The sequence below is a fragment of the Drosophila persimilis genome, unplaced genomic scaffold, assembly GCF_003286085.1.
Source record: "Drosophila persimilis strain 14011-0111.01,24,50 unplaced genomic scaffold, DperRS2 tig00000663-arrow-arrow-pilon, whole genome shotgun sequence".
NCBI lineage: Eukaryota > Metazoa > Arthropoda > Insecta > Diptera > Drosophilidae > Drosophila > Drosophila persimilis.
This window is the reverse complement of record NW_020825331.1, coordinates 741,764-760,503: the sequence shown is the minus strand read 5'-3', so window position 1 is coordinate 760,503 and position 18,740 is coordinate 741,764. Positions and strand designations below refer to the sequence as shown.

General features: G+C 45.2%; 1 protein-coding gene across 1 annotated transcript in view; it reads left to right on the top strand.

Moving 5' to 3' along the window:
* LOC6599427 (innexin shaking-B) overlaps window positions 1–18,458 on the top strand; it is a 52,632-nt gene extending 34,174 nt beyond the window's left edge. The window contains exons 3-9 of the mRNA XM_026991379.1: window positions 1,157–1,290; window positions 1,359–1,548; window positions 15,307–15,461; window positions 15,938–16,002; window positions 17,786–17,952; window positions 18,029–18,207; window positions 18,266–18,458. Of these exons, the coding sequence (XP_026847180.1) occupies window positions 1,157–1,290; window positions 1,359–1,548; window positions 15,307–15,461; window positions 15,938–16,002; window positions 17,786–17,952; window positions 18,029–18,207; window positions 18,266–18,458 (1,083 nt within the window). The remainder of the gene's footprint in view (window positions 1–1,156; window positions 1,291–1,358; window positions 1,549–15,306; window positions 15,462–15,937; window positions 16,003–17,785; window positions 17,953–18,028; window positions 18,208–18,265) is intronic.
* The last annotated feature ends 282 nt before the right edge of the window (window positions 18,459–18,740 follow it).

The following is an 18,740-nucleotide window of genomic DNA, read 5'->3' as shown; positions in this document are numbered from 1 at the left end:
AGATCAATATCGATAAGTGGTCATCGTTAGAAATCAAGAAAATTCGATAGCTAAATTTTGATGCAGAGTTGCATTGGTTGCCCAAAATTGAAATTAACAAACAGTAGAAGCGGCCCTTTCTCATTCTCTCCTCATTTCAATCGAATCTTCTATTAATCACTTCAGTGGCCCCCATTCCAATGCAATCGAATCTCGAAATCTGCATTCCCAGACAGTTCAATCACTTTTCGTTTCTCTCACACCTCTCTCAATATCTCTCTATCTCTCTCTCTATATGTCTATCTCTCTATCTCTTTCATATACACACGAATCTTAGCTTTTTGATTTGTTTCTCCTTTTTGTTGTTTTTGTGTAATAAAGAAAGGGCTAATGAAGAACCAGTCGAAACAATTGCTGTGACACCTTACTATACTTACTTGCTTAGAATAATCAAAAAAAGAAAAGAAAAAAATGAAAAAAGTAAACCGGAAAAACCGAAATGAATTCGAGAATTCTCAAAATGCAAATTGTATTTATTTCGCATTAATTTTAATACCCACAAACAAGGCTCTGCTCTGTGCTCTGTGCTCTCTGCTCCGCCTTCAAATTGAACAGATACTCGTTGAACAGATCTGCCGCAAGGAGTTCAGGTTGAAAGTGGAACGGTAACGGGCACGGGCACGGGCCCTTAATCTGAAAATAAAACTTTGTACTGTGTCTGGAGCAAGTTTTTCCCCCTGTATTAATTTGTAAGCGAGAGTTAACTAGATAATTGTAAGGCCCATCAAAAACAGAACAGAAATGGTTGAAACGAGTTGAATTACCAATCTATATCTAGCTATATACATATACATATATGTACATATAGTATATAACCAGACAACCCCCCAGATATGGAAAGCACTCGAGTACTATTCGACCATAGTCTCGACTCCATTCAGAACAGACATAGCAAAAGTTTTGCGTTCCAGAAGTTTCTCATCATCAGTTTGATTTTGTTCTTTCGTTTTACTTTCGATCGATTTACTTGCGCCACTGTCAAGACCCTCAATAATAATGTTCTTTCTCTTCGCCCACTCCAAACCAAAACCAAACAAAAACCAAATCAAACCAAAACCAATTCACACACAACCCAAAAAACAACTCTGCGATATCGATACTTGGCGCTCGATAACAGGTGTCTCATGTCAAAATCGATTCACCTGTTTTTCGCCTGCACACCAACGCAACGGTTATATTACTGATCACATTCTCGATTGCTGTGACGACGCGGCAGTACGTAGGAAATCCCATAGACTGTGTACACACAAGGTGAGTGCAATCAGCTGATTTCCTCATATGAATCCAATATACTATATATCCTCTTTGGTAACACACAGAGACATTCCCGAAGATGTTCTCAACACATATTGTTGGATACACTCAACGTATACAGTGGTCGATGCGTTTATGAAGAAGCAAGGTTCCGAGGTGCCTTTTCCCGGAGTTCACAATTCACAGGGGCGTGGCCCTCTAACAATAAAGCACACAAAATATTATCAATGGGTAGCGTTTACACTATTTTTTCAGGTAAGTTTATTTATGTCCCTTATGTATTTTTATGTCTTGAACTCATAACGGTAAAAGCTTCAAAGCTTTAAAGCTTTATTTCCCTTTGGCGCTGGAACTGCCTAAAAGCTGCTGTTAGCTTTTGTCTTGCATTTGAACTTTCATCCTATACCTGAAAGCTTCGCATTGAAAGCTTTGAGCTTTTCAGTTTGTTTCGAATTAACGGTAAAAGCTATGAGACAATGATTTTTTGGGTGTTCTGTCAATCTATAATTTATGATGGAATTCGTATATTTTCTGAAAAAAGCGAACTGAAGAAAAGCAGAGGAAAGCTTTATCTAGTTAAAAAATTGGGATTTTAATTAGTTAACATCATACAAAACGCTTATATAATTCCTTAATTTACATATATTTACCTACATGTGTACAATGTGCATACAAATATAAGATGGAATCGTAGATCTAATGGAGGAACAATTTTTACTAGAATATATACATTTGTATGCCTTTCTGGCTGTTCTATCATACCCCATCTGCATTCGTCTAGAGATGAATTCCTTAAGGTGGAAGGTGGAATCGTAGATCTAATGGAGGAACAATTTTTACTAAGAATATACATATGTAGGTATGCCTTTCTGGCATTCAGGAACAGAAACCTTATTTGTGGGCCAACCAATTACATACTCATATACATACATACATATATGTAAGGTTATTTAACAAATAATTAATATCATTAAGTAAGATGGAAATTCAGTATCATCGACACTGACTGGTATTACCTTATCATTATCGCCTCGAAACTGGCTCGCAGTGAAGTCTGCATTGCCTAGAGGCTGGAAATCTGGGAAATCAAGAGCCTCACATTTTGGGGTGAGCTATGCAGATGGGTTGGGGTGAGAGTGGGGTGTGTGAGCCCCGTCTAGCCAACCGCTTGGGATTCGCGTTTTGTCATCATCAACAATGAATGACCTTTCGCACGGAGCTAGACGTTGTCGCGTCCTTTTGTTGGCCATCAGAAAACGCTGCTGATGATGATGACGATGATAGATTAATGCGACACAGACGCTGCAGTAATAATCGCAGTCCGCCAGTATTGCGAGCACACTGCTCTACGGCAAAACTCCAACTCCGGGCTGCATTTTTGTGCATAATGATGATGTTTCGTGTGCGGCATCCGGAGAACCGAAGCCAGAAGTGTGGGCACCTATTTTTGGACTCTCTCTCCAGTTCTCCAGATACCCGTATGTTCGCCCGACCCAACCCCAACCCCAGCCCGCATCGCCCGTCTCTAGATGTTATTATATTTTCGATGCCGTTGTCTGCGCTATTTTTGTTAAAAAACAGAAAATGAAGGGGAAGGTGCCGGCGGTGGCGGTGGAGGTGGCGGTGGAGGTGGCGGAATGGGGAATGCAATCGCTTGACCCCGTTTAAACCCCACCGATGGAATCGGTCATGCCACTTGATTGGGAATCGGACTGCGTTTTCTGGTTCTGGTTCTCATCGTAGGCTCCTTAATTCGAACGTCTTTTATCAGTTTTATGCGCAGTGTTTGCCTGTTATTTCGATTAATTTTATTTATTTACGCCGCTCTCCCGTAGCGTTTGGGGGTGCTGAGAAAATTATAATTTATGTTCTGAGTGCGGCCAACTACCAGCTTCCAACAGGCATCCACCTCCACCCGTCCATGTGGTGCCCCTGGGGAATACCCAGGCCAAGAGCTGCGTCTCGTTAAATTTTGTTGATATCCAATTTTACAAATCATATTTCTTTTCGATCGCAACAAGAACTGACGCAACCATTTGACATCGCTCATAAAATTCTGCGTGTGCGGTGGTTCCTGGCCGATCATAAAATCATAACGAGCCAGAGGTGCTGATGGACGGGGCGGCCACAACAACGGCAGCGGCAGCGGCAACGGCAGCATGCCACCAACTAGTTCATCAAAGTGTTTTTCTTTTTTCGGTCTGGTCTGCAACATGAAACTACATAAAAGTGGGAAAATTACTGCCCCTGCGGTAGATCACAGATCTTGGACTAATAAACGAGAACCTCGGAAGACTTACACTACATAGATCTGCCTGTGGTATACTCTTACTTTCTCAGAGAAACTCAGAATTTGAGAGGATTTTGTGGTATTGCTGACCTTCAACACCCTTTCTTCAAAGCGTATGATTGGATGTGATGAATGGAGCTCGGATATCCTTTGTTCCTTTTCCTTTCGGACACTCATGGCTCTCTAACTGACGAATGAAACCATGTTCTCCTTGGATTCAGACCAGGTTTTGAATATATCCTTTTGCGTATATGTATAGTCTATTCCTAAGGCCTCGGCAGATGCACCTTGGAGGCGGTTACTCGGGAGACCCAGGACTAATTGAATGCCTTGGACACTAGCTACCTTGGGACCCTTTCATTCTCTCGTGCTCGGATCTTAATGCAACATTTGGCGCTGGGCCCAAAGAGAGACAGAGAGAGGGAGAGCTTTATCCGTCCGACTGTCATATCCGGGTAATGTTTTCAGTGTGCATTAATGAGGCAAGGCCTTTCCGGACATTGTCTCAGCCAGCAACAGAAACAGAAACAGAAACAGAAGCAGCAACAGCAACTGTCTGCTCTAAGCCAGGGCCAAGAAAACATCTCTTAATGGCCGAATTATGCAGAGGGATCTGCTCAGCCATTGTCTCAAGACGACGACGATGACGATGATGCTAGGCGTCTCACGTAGTGCCTCAAACCAATTGAATTTTGATGGCTATCCTCCATTTGCCATTCTCAAATTGAGCATTTCCCGTTCCCCGTTCCCCATTCCACATTCCCCATTCCAAGTGACAGTTGCCGTTCCCATTGTGTGGTGTCTGCGGCAGCTGTACGTCATGGAGACGGAGATGGAGATGGAGGACTCTTGGGGCCTCCGGGAGCCTCCTCTGACAACTTAATCAAATCGGCAAACGGATATGGCAGACAGTTTTTATTTCCATAACTCCAGCTGTGACAATGCCCCAACGGCCGACCGCCATAAAACTCCAATTGATATGCCCTGCATGATGTCTAGGCGCAAAAATCAAAATACGCATAAATTCCATCTTCCCATGTCCCATGTCCGATAAAGCATGTCGCATGTCCAATGTCTCTTGTCCCATGTCCCATGTCCTGCACAGGACAAAGAGCTTTGTCTGCCTGATTGCAGCAATAATGAGCGGAAATCGCACAAACAACAACGCGACAAGGAGCCGCATACTCGCCCAACAATACAAGTAGGAAACCCTGCGACACGTCGCACTCAATGCCACGCCACGCCACTCCACGCCAATGGTGTCCTGCCCTGCCCTGCCCTGTCCTGTCCTGTCCCGTCCCGTCCGTTCTCTCAGCTCCTAGCCATCTCCAGTACTAGTCCAGCCCTTGCTCCGACTCCGCTCCAGCCTCAGCTCCAACTACTTCTCTGGCGACTGCGACTGCGACTCCTTCTTCAGCTGTTGTCTGTTGTCGCTTCAAATCATTGGGCATCGGGTCTTGGTCGGGTTGTCGTGCCGCCGCTTCGTGGGTAGTTCGCCGCTCGCGAGCGTGCGAGAAATAAATGCCGAGTATGTAAATAGTTTGCTCAGATGCACAGTGGCACGAGGCTCATTCAAAAGCAATGATCAGTACCTATTACTGATTATTTTTCCCAAATGGTTTGTCGCAGACAACAGGCATCTTGCATTCTCCACTGATAAATGTAGTCCGAAAAATTGCCAGCTGTTCTCCATTTCCATTGGGAATGCTTTTAGTTGCCTTTAAATTTAATACAATTTATTACAAATATATTAATATTTTCTAATTTCGTTTTGTTGTTCTTTTTTTTCCTTGATCATGCATTATCGCGTATTATCGAATATTTATATGATTTTGTTTTTGTTTAAATGGGCCACTGTGCCTTGGGCCAAAGCAATGTTTTGATGAGGCCGAAGTCCCATTCTGATGGGATGCTGCCGCTGCTGCTACTGGAGTGGCGTATGGATGGGGTTTGGCGGATGGGAGGGGGCACTAGTGATGTACTGGTACTGGAACTGGGCCCATTGTTGATGCTCTTTTGGGGCTGTCCACAGATTGTTGCAACTGCCACAGCAAGCGCGAGCGTCTCGCCGCCACGTCCATTGTTGTTTACGGCCGCCGAATGCAGCCGTGGAGTGCCCCGTGCCCCATTGCCTCTCCGTCCACCGGAAGTGTGCGTGTCTCGCGAGCGAGTGGGGCAGGCCAGCAGGCCAGCAGCCAGCAGCCAGCGAGCGAGACAGAGCAGCCCCAACGCCAGAGAGAATCGGAGAATATGCTGCCACGCCTGCTGCGACGCTGCCTGCTGCCTGCTGCCCAAAAATTTGTTGGCAGCGCCGAGATCTCTGCCGGAGTGTGCTCTCTATCTCCCTATGGCTCTATGGCTCTATGCCTCTCTCTGTCTCTCTCTCTTTCTGGTTCGGTGTGTGCTCTGCTCTGCTCGATTCTGGCCTGGTCTGTTCGCATGGTCGTGGACCTGGCTTCTGGCCGGCTGCCCGCCAGTGTCTGTTGCGTTGGCAAAGTGAACACGCGCGCGTCTCTCCTGTTCCTCCAGTTCCCACCGTTCACCGCTCACCGTTGCTGCTCCGTCTCCGGCTACGGCTACGCGACTGCCTGCTTTCTCCGTTGATCTCCAAAAAAAAAAAAAATAAAATAATACAAAAACGGGCAAACACCAGAGAGGCATTCGAGTCGAAAATCCGGGATCATACTGATATTTCCCGATAAACGAGTTTTTTTTTTTCTGTGCCTCTGTGTTCTATCGAAAGATGTGAGAGCAGGAGTCCCGGAGTCCGGATGAGGGAGTGCTCGACCATGTCGGACACGTGACACGCGCCTGTCCCGCGCGATAGCCCACAACAATCAAATCAGAACAAGCGAAATCGTAAGGGCATCCTCCGATGATTGCAGTGCCAGTGTTTTTCTATATTTTCACACAATCAACACAACCGAAGAGCGAACCCATCCGATCCCATCCGCTTCGATTCGATCGGTGTGACTGCATTTTCGGGGCAGAGAAATGTATGTGCGAGTACATACAGAATGCGATTGGTATCATTATTGTATGCCCACATGCCCACATACATAATTCCTGCTCGTATTCATATGTGAATGCAAAATACCCACGTATATATTTCTGTACGAGTATATGTGTGTGTGTGTGTGTGTGTGTGTGGTGGCTGTGGGGGTGTGGGAATGGCCACCGCTTCATCATAATTAACTTTTACAAAGTAAATAAACTAAAAGCGAACCCCTGTCGAATGGAACTGCCCCGGGGGCCATGTGTTCCGCCCGAAAGAAACCGAACCGATCCCCGATCCCCGATCCCCGAGGGGATCGACAGGCAGGCATCTGAGAAATTGTACAATTAAAATTCGCAAATATTAATGGACGGGCACGGGAGGGCATCGAACATTTCTGACTGTTCAATCACCCGCAATCATCACCCGGCCCTGGACCTGGTCACGCCTACTACTTCCTCCTCGCAAAGTCTCCGTCTCTCTGTCTCTTTCGCTGGGTTTTCTGCTCTCTCCAAAGAAAAACGAAAACGAAAACGAAAATGCGGAAAAAAAGAATCGTGTTTTTACGTACACGATTTTTAATTTTTCATTTTATTTTTATATTTTATACGACGCTCGACGTCGGCGTCGAGCAGCTAGATTTTTGTTGTTTTCATATCATTCACACATTGTTTGGAATGAAATATTAAGTTTTATCATCCCCTTGTTTGTAATAACATCGAAAGTGTTTCGTTCTTTCTCTATTTTCTTTGCCCTCCGCACTCTCCATATATTTATTTATTCAAATATAAAAAAAGAACCAGAACAGTTGAGAGAAAGCCAATGAGAGATCCTAATGGATCAATGGGGTGATTCGAAATGAATGCAATCGATGGATGGAAATATCTCTATCAAGAATCTGAATGGAACTGGACCAAACCGTTTGAATGAATGAATCGAATTGGATTCGAAATTTTAATTCCATGTCAGTGGTGATTTTCCTGGATTATGTGGTTTCAGGCCCTACATATGGATCCTTCGCTCTTTTTTACATTACTATATTCCCGGGTCTTAGGAGCTTCGCTTAGGAAATACTTTTCTAATGCCAGCATCAAGATATGGAAACCATCTTGATCTTCAGCCCAGAATCTTCAGTAGAAAATTGTGGAATAAATATATTTCAATCATAAATAATAAAGAATGATTGAGGCAACTGTTAAGACCAACCAAAATATAGGAAGATCTTGGGGTCTTAAGGGATTACGGCCCTATCTTTCTGAATAAACTTTTGAGTCGCTGCAGAATGTGCAATCGTGAATTTTGGGATCTCCTATTGATCTCCATTGATCCCTTCAGCTGTACGAGTATTCACATTTGGTAATACTTTGGCAATGACAATTCCATGTGGGTGTATTCCTGTGTCCAGAGCACAAGTCTGAGGGAGGAACAGCAAGCCGCAGATCATTTACCAAAAGTGAACTGAACTTTTGAGCTCTTTGCGCTATTGACTCTGAAAATATTGAAATCAAATTGAATTTGGTTTTGGTTTTGATTTTGATTCCCCCTTTTTCGGGGCCAGCAGAGACTTCAAAGTGTGCTGTGGCCTCTTTTGATCGTTTCTGGAAAGCGGAGAAGGAGAATGTTTTTGTTATTCGTACCGCCTGCCTGCATTGGAAAGTGAATTCGATTTCGAATCGATTTGATTTGATTTGAGCAACATTCAAATTTTTGTTAAATTTTATGCTTCACGAGATCGATCTCCTCTGAACTTTTTGGTTTTTTGCGCCAGCCACCAGTGTGGGTGATTTTCCTTCTGGTTTTTCCGGTATGTCTTGAGGTTTTATTGTTCCATTGCTCATTGCCCGGCGAGGAAAACCCAATTAGTCATTTCCTTCCAACAGACCCATCTTCCCCTCCACACACATGATGCTCTCCATCTCTTTGTTTAACTTTCTCCTGATTTTATTTAAATATATTTTGTCAACACACAAAAATCCCACAAAATAATTATAGACAAAAGAAATTATAAAATTAGCCAGGGATCGGTGAAGGAGGAGGTGTGTGTGGGCACGCGCTGGGAAAACAAATGAAAAGTTTTTCATTTTGGGCGGGTTTCTCCCCCCATCCAACCTCCTCTAAAATGCATTGCCTTTCCGGTTTTTGGGGGGCTATTATCTCTAGAGCATGCCTGGCATATTTCACAATGCCGAGCAACCAAATATTTTCGTTGAAATGTCAAGTGCAGGCAGGAAGGCACAGCCATAGGCTGGTGGCATTGGCAGGGGCAGTGGCAGGGGCAGTGGCAGGGGCAGGGGCAGGGGACCCGTGTGTATGTTTTTTATAAACAAATCTGAGACCGGTCTGGATTACGAAATAGATTAACGATTTTTCTTGCCTTGGCCCAAGATCCAGCGAGATCTTTCGGTGCTGTTGCTGGTCAGCCTTCGCCTTTGACTCTCGCTGACTGCCAGGCAACGTGTGCGTATACGCAATTTTTGGCCAGCATCTTCCCCATCTTCGATGCCCTGCTCTTTGCAGAGGATTTTCTGCCTTTGAGCAGACGTTTGCCGCTACAGAAGGTATTATCTGAATGAATATCCGATCTGCGGGCCTACGTCTACGTCTACCCTTCGTTTTGTCGAACTGAAAGTGTATTAGAAGCTTCGGCCCCTGAGGACAGACTTCCTTTCCTCTATGTTTGTTCGATTCTTTTCGCTTTCGATGATGGTTTCCCCCGGCACCCCGGCCCCTGCCCCTGCACCCCATCCCTCATTTTATTATCGGCTACTCGGCGGGGAAATTTGTTTATAAACATTGCAATTTTAAAATGTACAGTTCATTTGGAAACTGTTCCTCCTCTTCGGACTTTTTGTTGTATTTTTTCGTCTCTACGTCAGTCAGCATAAGTTTATTAACATATGTGGCACGTAGCATGGAGCATGGGGCACGGAGAGGCAATGGCGCGCGGGACACGGGACACGGGGGGCACCGGCCTTAGGGATGAGGCAGGGCCATTTAATGCCACATTTTATTTATATGCACGAAGCGCTTTTTATATTTGTTTTGTTTCTTTACGAAATTTCAATGCTGTCGAGCATACAAAAACTACCGCGCGTCAAGAAAATAGTACCCCATCGTGGAAGACCCACGCTGAACGTGGCAGTAGTACTCGTAAAACGTCTGCGAAATCGGTTTGCACTTTGCTTTTGCCCACATAATTAATACGAGTAGGTGAAAGATTTGTGAAAATATAGAAAAATGTGCGCGCCGCTCCCCTGTTAGGTAATCCGATTGCTAACCGCCATTTTCTGGAGCAGTTGATGCTGACGAGGAGCCCGGTAAAAGCCAAAATTCAACTGATATCAGAAGCCAAGTTCAAATGTGAGAGAGGAAGAAGAGGGGGAAGCAAGCTGAACGGGAAACAGGAAACGGAACGGAACGGATCGGATCCAAAGATGCCCAGTTCTGTGACAGTGAAGCGCATAACGAACACGTCTCCGACCGAACAGTTTCAGTATCAGCACCAGTACCAGTACCAGTTCAAGTACCAGTTCGAACACCGGTTCCGGCTCGAATCAGACACGGCTGGAGCTGGAGCTTCTTTGGATGCCAGTGGATCGATACCGATATCGATATCCACCGCCACAGCGACCCCGATACTGATGACTGATGAGCCGATAATGGGCCTGCCGCGAAAGAGAAAGAACAGCCAGAACAGCCACAGTGCACAGCCAGTCGATAGCAAGACGCCAACGACAATAACAACGACGATAACAACCAACACGATACTCTGATAGCGAACTCTATCGAAAGAAAGAAGGAAAGAAAGAAAGCAGCAAGATAAGCGAAGCGAAGCGAAACGAGAGGAGAGTGAGACCAATCCGCGATCGCTAGCCTGCCCCCACAAACCATGTTAGATATATTTCGTGGATTGAAAAACCTTGTAAAGGTCAGTCACGTTAAAACCGATTCGATAGTATTCCGCCTGCACTACTCAATATCTGTGATGATTCTGATGTCATTCTCGCTAATTATAACCACACGCCAGTATGTGGGCAACCCCATCGATTGTGTACACACCAAAGATATTCCAGAGGATGTGCTCAACACCTACTGCTGGATCCAGTCAACGTATACGCTCAAGAGCCTGTTCCTCAAAAAGCAGGGCGTCTCCGTGCCCTATCCGGGCATTGGCAACTCCGATGGCGATGCATCCGATAAAAAGCACTACAAATACTATCAGTGGGTGTGCTTTTGCCTATTCTTTCAGGTGAGCAAATGCGGTTTCTTGGGGACTTACAGCCTCAGTGGATAGTCGATAAATCGATTAACAATTAATCAGCCCTAAGCTGATCTAATCAATTTCATTTCAGATAAAAGTTCCAGCCCAAGCAATTCGATTTTTGATTTTATCCATTATGGAATTATCCATCCATTATCCATATATCTATGAATCAAATAAAAATCCAACCCAATGTTGGTTGCGCTTGCGCGCCAGTCCATAAATCCGTGGGCTATAGTTATTTGGGGCGTTGAATGATTTGATGGATTAAGTAATTAAGCGATTTTTCACCGAGAGCGATCCATTGAGATGTATCTATATATATATATATATATATATATATAGTATATATATGTATGTGCTACCTCCCACACATGGATACGTATTTCTTTTCAATACAACATTTCAATTTCCAAATATTTGTTCCACTTTTTCTTCTGTGTTTTGCGGTTTTGGCCTTTTTTAAACGGCCAAACAATTTTGTGGGCCAAATGAGAATGTTTAAGTATTGTATTTTCATTTTGTTATTGTTGCCGAACATCTCACTTGGGGCACATACAAGGCCAACGGCATTTGGTAGCATCGCCAGCAACGCCAGAATCAGCATGGAGCCCATGATAGTGCGGGGCCGTGACGTAGATAGCCGGCCCGCAAGAGCCGAGTGAGAGATGAATGTCCATTAATTTATTGGATATCGATGGGCAATATGAACAGCAGAGCAGCCTTACCACTGGCCATTGATGTACACCGAAAAGAAAGAGCACCATGTGTATAAACAATATATATGTTGTATGCAAAATATTGAATATGATTAAATTATTAATTGAATAATCTTCGGTATACTTGGCACCTTTCCCCACTCCTCTGTCAGAGCGGCTACCCACCCTATTACCTCCCTCTCTCTGTCTCTGCCCCACCTGTTCCATGTCCCCCTGTTCTATCCCCCAAACTGTCATCGCTAATTGCTGGCACCGCTTAAAGGAGATTGATTGTGTCATGGATGCCATTTTAGCCATCCCCATTCCCATTCCCATTCCCATTACCATTCCCATCTTCCACCAACGGTGACGTCGCTCCTGCCCATATGGCATCTATAGTTAGTACTATACGATATGGTTTAGGTACGAGTGTGTATATATATATACACACCATACATACATATAGATGAAAAATATACATGTAGATGCGATGCTGCTTCTGCTGCTGTGCGACGATTACACAATATATCTTCCCGCTAACAATGTACAAATATTAAATGTATATTTTTATCACACTTTTTGTCAAGCGTGTCCCCTCATGGAGGGGGAAGAGTGGAGTGTGTGGTGTGGCAGGGGGGTAGGTTGGTGTTGGGGGGGGGGGAGGGGGCTACGTTTCTCGGTTAGTGTCACAGAGCGATTATAGAGACGTTCTAGTCACCCAAATTCCTATAAATACATTTATTATGGTATTCTCCCTGCTTAATGACGCGTAGACGCGTTTCTATAATTTACACTTTCCCCTAGCCCTAATTTTTGTTGTCTACGGGTGCCCTGCCCTGTTCCGCCCTGTTCTGCCCTGTTCTGTTCTGCTCTTATGCGATTTATTAATAACAAAAACGAATAAAAAATGCCGCCGATCGTCGATCACTGATTGGTGGCATGAGAGAGGCACCAGAGGAGGCGGAGGAACACCTCATATGATTAAATCATATGAAACGATCGTTAATAGTAAAATAGTAAAGACTCAATGGTCAATAGCACCTGCATCAGAGGATCGATCGAATGGGATATCTAGAATAGGAGTGGGTGGACGGCTAATGGCCAGATCCGTCATTAAGTTGGACAATGCAGCCATAAAATTGAAAAGCCTTAGCCATCAATTTCCATTCCGATCCGATACCATGCCATCGATCAGGCATTTCCCTCAGATATGTCAAAAATTGGCATTTCTCCTCCACGATGGCAGCAGCAGCGCCTCCTCTGGCCTCCTCTGGCCTCCTGCCCTCTGTTTCTGGTGCTGCTCCGGGCCGGGACGTCTAGATATTTATTGAAAAGGCGCAGACAAACATAAAAGTGAAATAATATTTCTGGCCAGATGCCAGGGAATTGCTGAAACAAAAAGCCATGGATATGCTAACAGGAATGGGTATGGGACTGCGATCGGGAACGGGAACGGGAACATCCATAGGCAATATGGTCAAAGGGAGCGGGAACTGGAAATTGCCGGCGGAGGGCCGGAGCGGGGGTGGCTGGATGGAGGATAAAGTCAGACGGACGTCGCAGCAGAGTTGGGGGTCCGGTCGGTCGGCTGCCTGGACTGGTCTGGCCCGGCCCGGCTTGCCTGTTTATATTTGACTTATGTGCGTGTATTTTTGTCCTCCCTGAACGGAGAGGGGGCAGTGTGGATGGGGGGTTTGGAGCTATATTCAATTTGGGGGGAGTTTCGTTCAGCTAGCGGCGCAGTCGCAGTGACAGCTCGAATTAAACACTTCCCCGGCGAAAATCAGACGAACATCTCTAGGAACAGTGGCCAAGGATGTGAGGAGATTTCAAGAAGCAATGGTGGAAAGAAGCAAATATATTGATGATTTCTAGAGTAGTATTTCCCCTCCATCCTGCAGTATTTTCCACATATATCTGTTCAGCAGGTCTTTGGTGTTTTTTCCAAATAAATTCTTATCCCAATCCATACATTTGTAGAACCCAATTTAAAGATTTTTCTAACGAGAGACCACTGTGCCTGGAATGACTTCTGTTTGACATGGACATGGACTTTGGCTTTCTTTTTTCTCCGATTGTGGGCTGTTGCATCTGCTTCCACTGCTGCCACTATGCTGTTGCATTTATGGGATGCTTTTGTGGCAATTTGAACGCTTGCCAAATTGCTTTCCACACACGCACGCACACGGGGCAGAGGGCGCGCAGAAGCGAAGGCGAAGGCGAGAGCGAGGGCGAGGGCGAGGACGAAAACGAGGCCGAGGGACGTGGAGGCCACCCTTTTACTCTGGTCTGGTGTTTTCTCTTCCTCAATTTGCTCGGTCTGTCGTCGGGGAAATGCAATTTCCCAGAAGAGGAAGACCGAAAAGGGCAGACGCCTGATCCCAGACCCAGACGCAGAAGCAGACGCAGACGCAGATGATGGCGAAGGCAACGATGATATGTTGATGGAGGCCAAAGAAAATCAAACGCATCATTTGACTTCCGGCAAGGCATGGTGGGGGCAGGGGCAGGGGCAGGGGCAGGGGCACGAGCTTTCAGTGTGTGGCAGTGTGAGTGGCACGATACAATGCCGTCATTGGAAGCGATACAAAGTGCCGCAGATGTTTGGGGCCGGCCAACCAATTAGACCCGCCGAATACCGAACGACAATGGCAAATAATTTGAAATTCTCTATTGTTGCAAGAGCAGAGCTCCCCTCCCCACACCACCCCAGAAGTAGGAGGAGGGAGGTTGAAAGGGAGGCATGATTCCCATGTAAGCACCGCGCGTGCTGTGACGTTTGGGGTGCAAATATTTTTGTGGGCTTCTGCCAAAATCCACCGGACAGCCGCCAGTCGGGCGCCCACTAAACAAACTGAACTCTCACCTCGCTCCAAGGCTCCGCTAAGCCCCCAACGAATCGAACGGACCAGAATGGCCAGACAACATATCCAGAGGATTAGCACCTGCCAGCGCGGGAGATCCCTCCCAGATGCGACTGGGCGACACATGGAGAGGTGCCAAAGCAAACAGACACCCACAGTTTACGCAATTTCGGGGACTCGAATAGTCGGGGATCACTGAATCTCCGAATCTGCGGCTAATTTACGATACAAGTTATTATTAATTTGTCATCGGGTCGGGGGCATCCATTCCCATTCCCATTCCCCAGTCACCAGGCACCAGTCACCAGTCACCAGTCCGGCGTAACAACAAAAGCTAGATCCCGCCGACGTACGGACTTAGTCGTATAATTAAGAAAGAATTCTTGTCGGCATGTCTGCTCTTGTCTGCTTTTGTCTGCTGTTGTCTGATGCCTGATGTGGCCCGATATCGTCCGATAGATATTGTGGTAGGTAAGCCCCCTGTCTAACTGACTGCTCTTAATGGCTCATGGCTAATTGACATGACTATAAATAGGGGCCTGGCCGGCTATGGAATTAGCAAAGACAATAAAGACAAAGCAAAGGGAAGGTCAGCGCCGGCCCCACCGACTAATGCCTTTGGCATTGTTTAACTGGAATCACCCGATGCGGAGTCCACCCTACTCTCGTCTTTCGTCCAACAACAGCTGGCAAATGTCACTTGTCGGGGATTTTTGTAGTTTTTACGACAGTTCCAATGCGACAACACGCCCACGGGCACACGGGCACACGGGCCCACGGGCTCACGTCCACCACGGAACTCACCTTTGCAGATGTATTCTCACTCACTCTCTCGTACAATATATATAAACATACATCGTCTATATGCTTTATATCATCTGTGGGTGCTCTCTATTTTTCCGCAGGCAATCTTATTTTATACACCAAGATGGCTGTGGAAATCTTGGGAGGGTGGCAAGATTCATGCGCTCATCATGGACTTAGACATAGGCATTTGTTCCGAAGCCGAGAAAAAACAAAAAAAGAAATTACTTTTAGATTATTTGTGGGAAAATTTAAGGTGAGTACTCTAAAATGTATCTTGTAAATTTATTAAGACCCACAAAATGGTTCCTCAAGTTTCTTTTGCCTTTAAATGTGTCCATAGCACAGTAATCAGCACTTTCGGATGAGCGGAATATTCAATATCTGATTCGTACTCAAATGCGAGACGAGGGAACGTACTCGCAAATTCCGAAACATTTCCACGAAATGCTGATATATTGCTGACACTTCCCTGACCATTGCTGCTAAAACGTTTCAATTCCCAGAAAACATTCTGCCCGATAATCAACGATTCTGCCCACGAATTCGAGCGTGACTCAGCCTCGGTTTCTCAGCAAAAAAAAAAGAAAAAGAAAAAAGACAAAGGAAACTTAAACAAGATTTGCCATTCGAATATATTTATTTACAAAGCAAGCAAATACTATTCACTGATTCACTTCTAATTGTCTTGTTTCCACCTCTTTCCTCCTACTTTTCCCTTTTCTCTTCCAGATATCACAATTGGTGGGCGTACAGATATTACGTGTGTGAGCTGCTCGCCCTTATAAATGTGATAGGTGAGTAGCAGTGCAGCACCGGAACTGCAGTCGAGTCGTGGATGGACGGATGGCCGGATGGCCGGATAGCCGGATGGCCGGATGGACGGACGGATGGATGGAGATGATCTACTGGGATCTACCTAGACCCATTCAGATCTGATCTGCTGATCTCTATTGGGACCAGATCTGATTGGGTCCGCCAATGTGTGTGTCTGATGGATGTTCCAATGCCTCTGATCTGTCTACTATAACTATTCACATGCCACTGATCTGCCTAGACCTACTCATATCTGATTTGAGTAGATTTATTCAGATCTAATCTGCTCTCTCGTTTGTCCGTCGATCGGTCTTGGGTCTTGTGCCCAAACGGGCTGATGATGTTCCAATTCCTTCGCTCTCTGATCCACAATCAGAACTAATTAGCTTCCCGAAATGGGGTGACGATGTTCCAATGAATCAGCCTGCTCTCGTTTGACCTGATCTGTTCTCAATTGGGATACCAGGTGCCCGTGCCCGTGCCAGTGCCAGTGCCAGTGCTCGATGGCAACTTTAGTAAACAAATTTTTCGGGGTTAACACCACAGAGACTATCCACTCTCCTCTCGCACGTTCCGATTTCGATATTCTTTCTGCCGAAAAATCAATGACGAATTTTTATTGACTGACCGCACCGTAGCCGCGAATCAAAATAAACACAGATACATCTACATCTACAGCCACAGATGCAGATGCAGATACAGTGTATCCCGTACTTCTTTCTGTGTTTTATCTCGTGGCTCGGTTCTCGGGGCGCGCGCTCTGAAATCCGAAATCTGACAAAATAATGAACTGTCAGAAAACATGGGAAATAAACAATAATAATGCCGATAATGCGGGTTACCCTGCACACATCCCTTCGTCCCACAAGCCACACAAAATGGCTGACATCTCCCATAGACAATGGGCCGCGTTGGGAAACGCACTGCCTAATTGGTCTGCGATGTGACGGCTATAGGAGGGGAGTGATGGATCTGCCGCAATCAATTTACGGGAGGGATATAGTGATCATATAGCTGATCAATTAGCCATATACGCAAGAAGTAGATCCAGAATCGTTCGGATCGGATGGTAGGAATGTACTAGGGTCCAAGAACCTATGAGGTGTCCGACCAACGGATTGGGCGTTGGGGCCCGATTTTCAACTAGCATTTTATATAGAAAGTACGCAACTGAATAATAGTCGGGTGCTTCGACTAGCGTTTGCTAGTAAGTTCTTGGACATGAATATATATTCAGAAAACAACGCACAGAGTTGTTGTTCATTGAACTTCCTCCACGGGTACAGCCACCTCCGGATAATAGCCCCCAATTAACCCGAACAATTGATGTATCTATCGCCCACACCCCCAAAAAGTATCTTGAATTTGTAATTAATTGTATTGCAACCGCAACTGGAGGATAGGGGTAGTGGGAGGGCCAGGGGTTGGGTAAAGTTCGAGTATATTGATTCGGTTTCGAATCGTTTACAGTCGCTGATCCATCAGCCCGCTTCGGGTGTGGGTGTGGGTTCGCTGGCACCATGTGCCTTCAGCCGAGATCGAATCGGATAATTTACAAATTGTTAACACAGAATTAACACAGAGCATCCAAACTCGCATGGGGGAGAGGGAGAAAGAGAGGGAGATAGGGATGGGGGAAGCCCATCAATTACATGGCCCAAGGAAAGTCCAAAGAGGGCGGGTGCGAAACGGAACGGAACGAAACGGAACGAAACGAAGAGTGTTAGAGAATTGGATCTAAATTCTGTTTGTGTTTCTTTGCAGGTCAAATGTTTCTTATGAATCGATTTTTCGATGGCGAATTTATGACATTTGGCCTGGATGTGATAGATTATATGGAGACCGATCAAGAAGACCGCATGGATCCTATGATTTACATTTTTCCCAGAATGACCAAATGTACATTTTTTAAATATGGTTCAAGTGGGGAGGTGAGTCGCGAAAACAGTAACTGTAACTCTTTTTGCGGCCATTAATGTGCAATCCGTTGCAATTGTTATCTTTCAGGTGGAGAAACACGACGCCATTTGCATTTTACCATTAAATGTTGTTAACGAGAAGATTTACATTTTCCTTTGGTTTTGGTTTATCTTATTAACGTTTCTCACGATGTTAACGCTAATATACAGGGTGGTTATTATATTCTCGCCTCGAATGAGGGTCTACTTATTTCGTATGCGATTTAGGTGAGTTGGGGATTCCCCTTCGCTTCCTGGATACTTATGATTTCGATTCCAATTGCAGGTTAGTGCGTCGTGACGCTATTGAAATAATCGTTCGTCGTTCGAAGATGGGCGATTGGTTTTTGTTGTATTTACTAGGTGAAAACATAGATACAGTTATATTTCGTGATGTTGTACAGGACTTAGCGAATCGTTTAGGACATAACCAACACCACAGGGTGCCTGGATTGAAAGGTGAAATACAGGATGCATGATATTGGGAGTATTAGAAACAATACAAAATGCAATTTGTCGTCTCCAACTGAAAACCATCAAAAAAGTAACTAACTAAAAAAAAAAACAACTGCAAAAACCACAAGAAAAAAAAACACCACACCCACAGCAGCAGCCACAGCAAGTACAACGATCACAGCAGCAGCCGCTTCATGAAAAAGTTCAAAAACATGTTTAAAAAAGTCTAAAAAAACGTATCTTCAAAAAATACAACCAAAAAAACTATCGTCAGCGCAGTCGCAATCGCAGTCATACATTTCAAC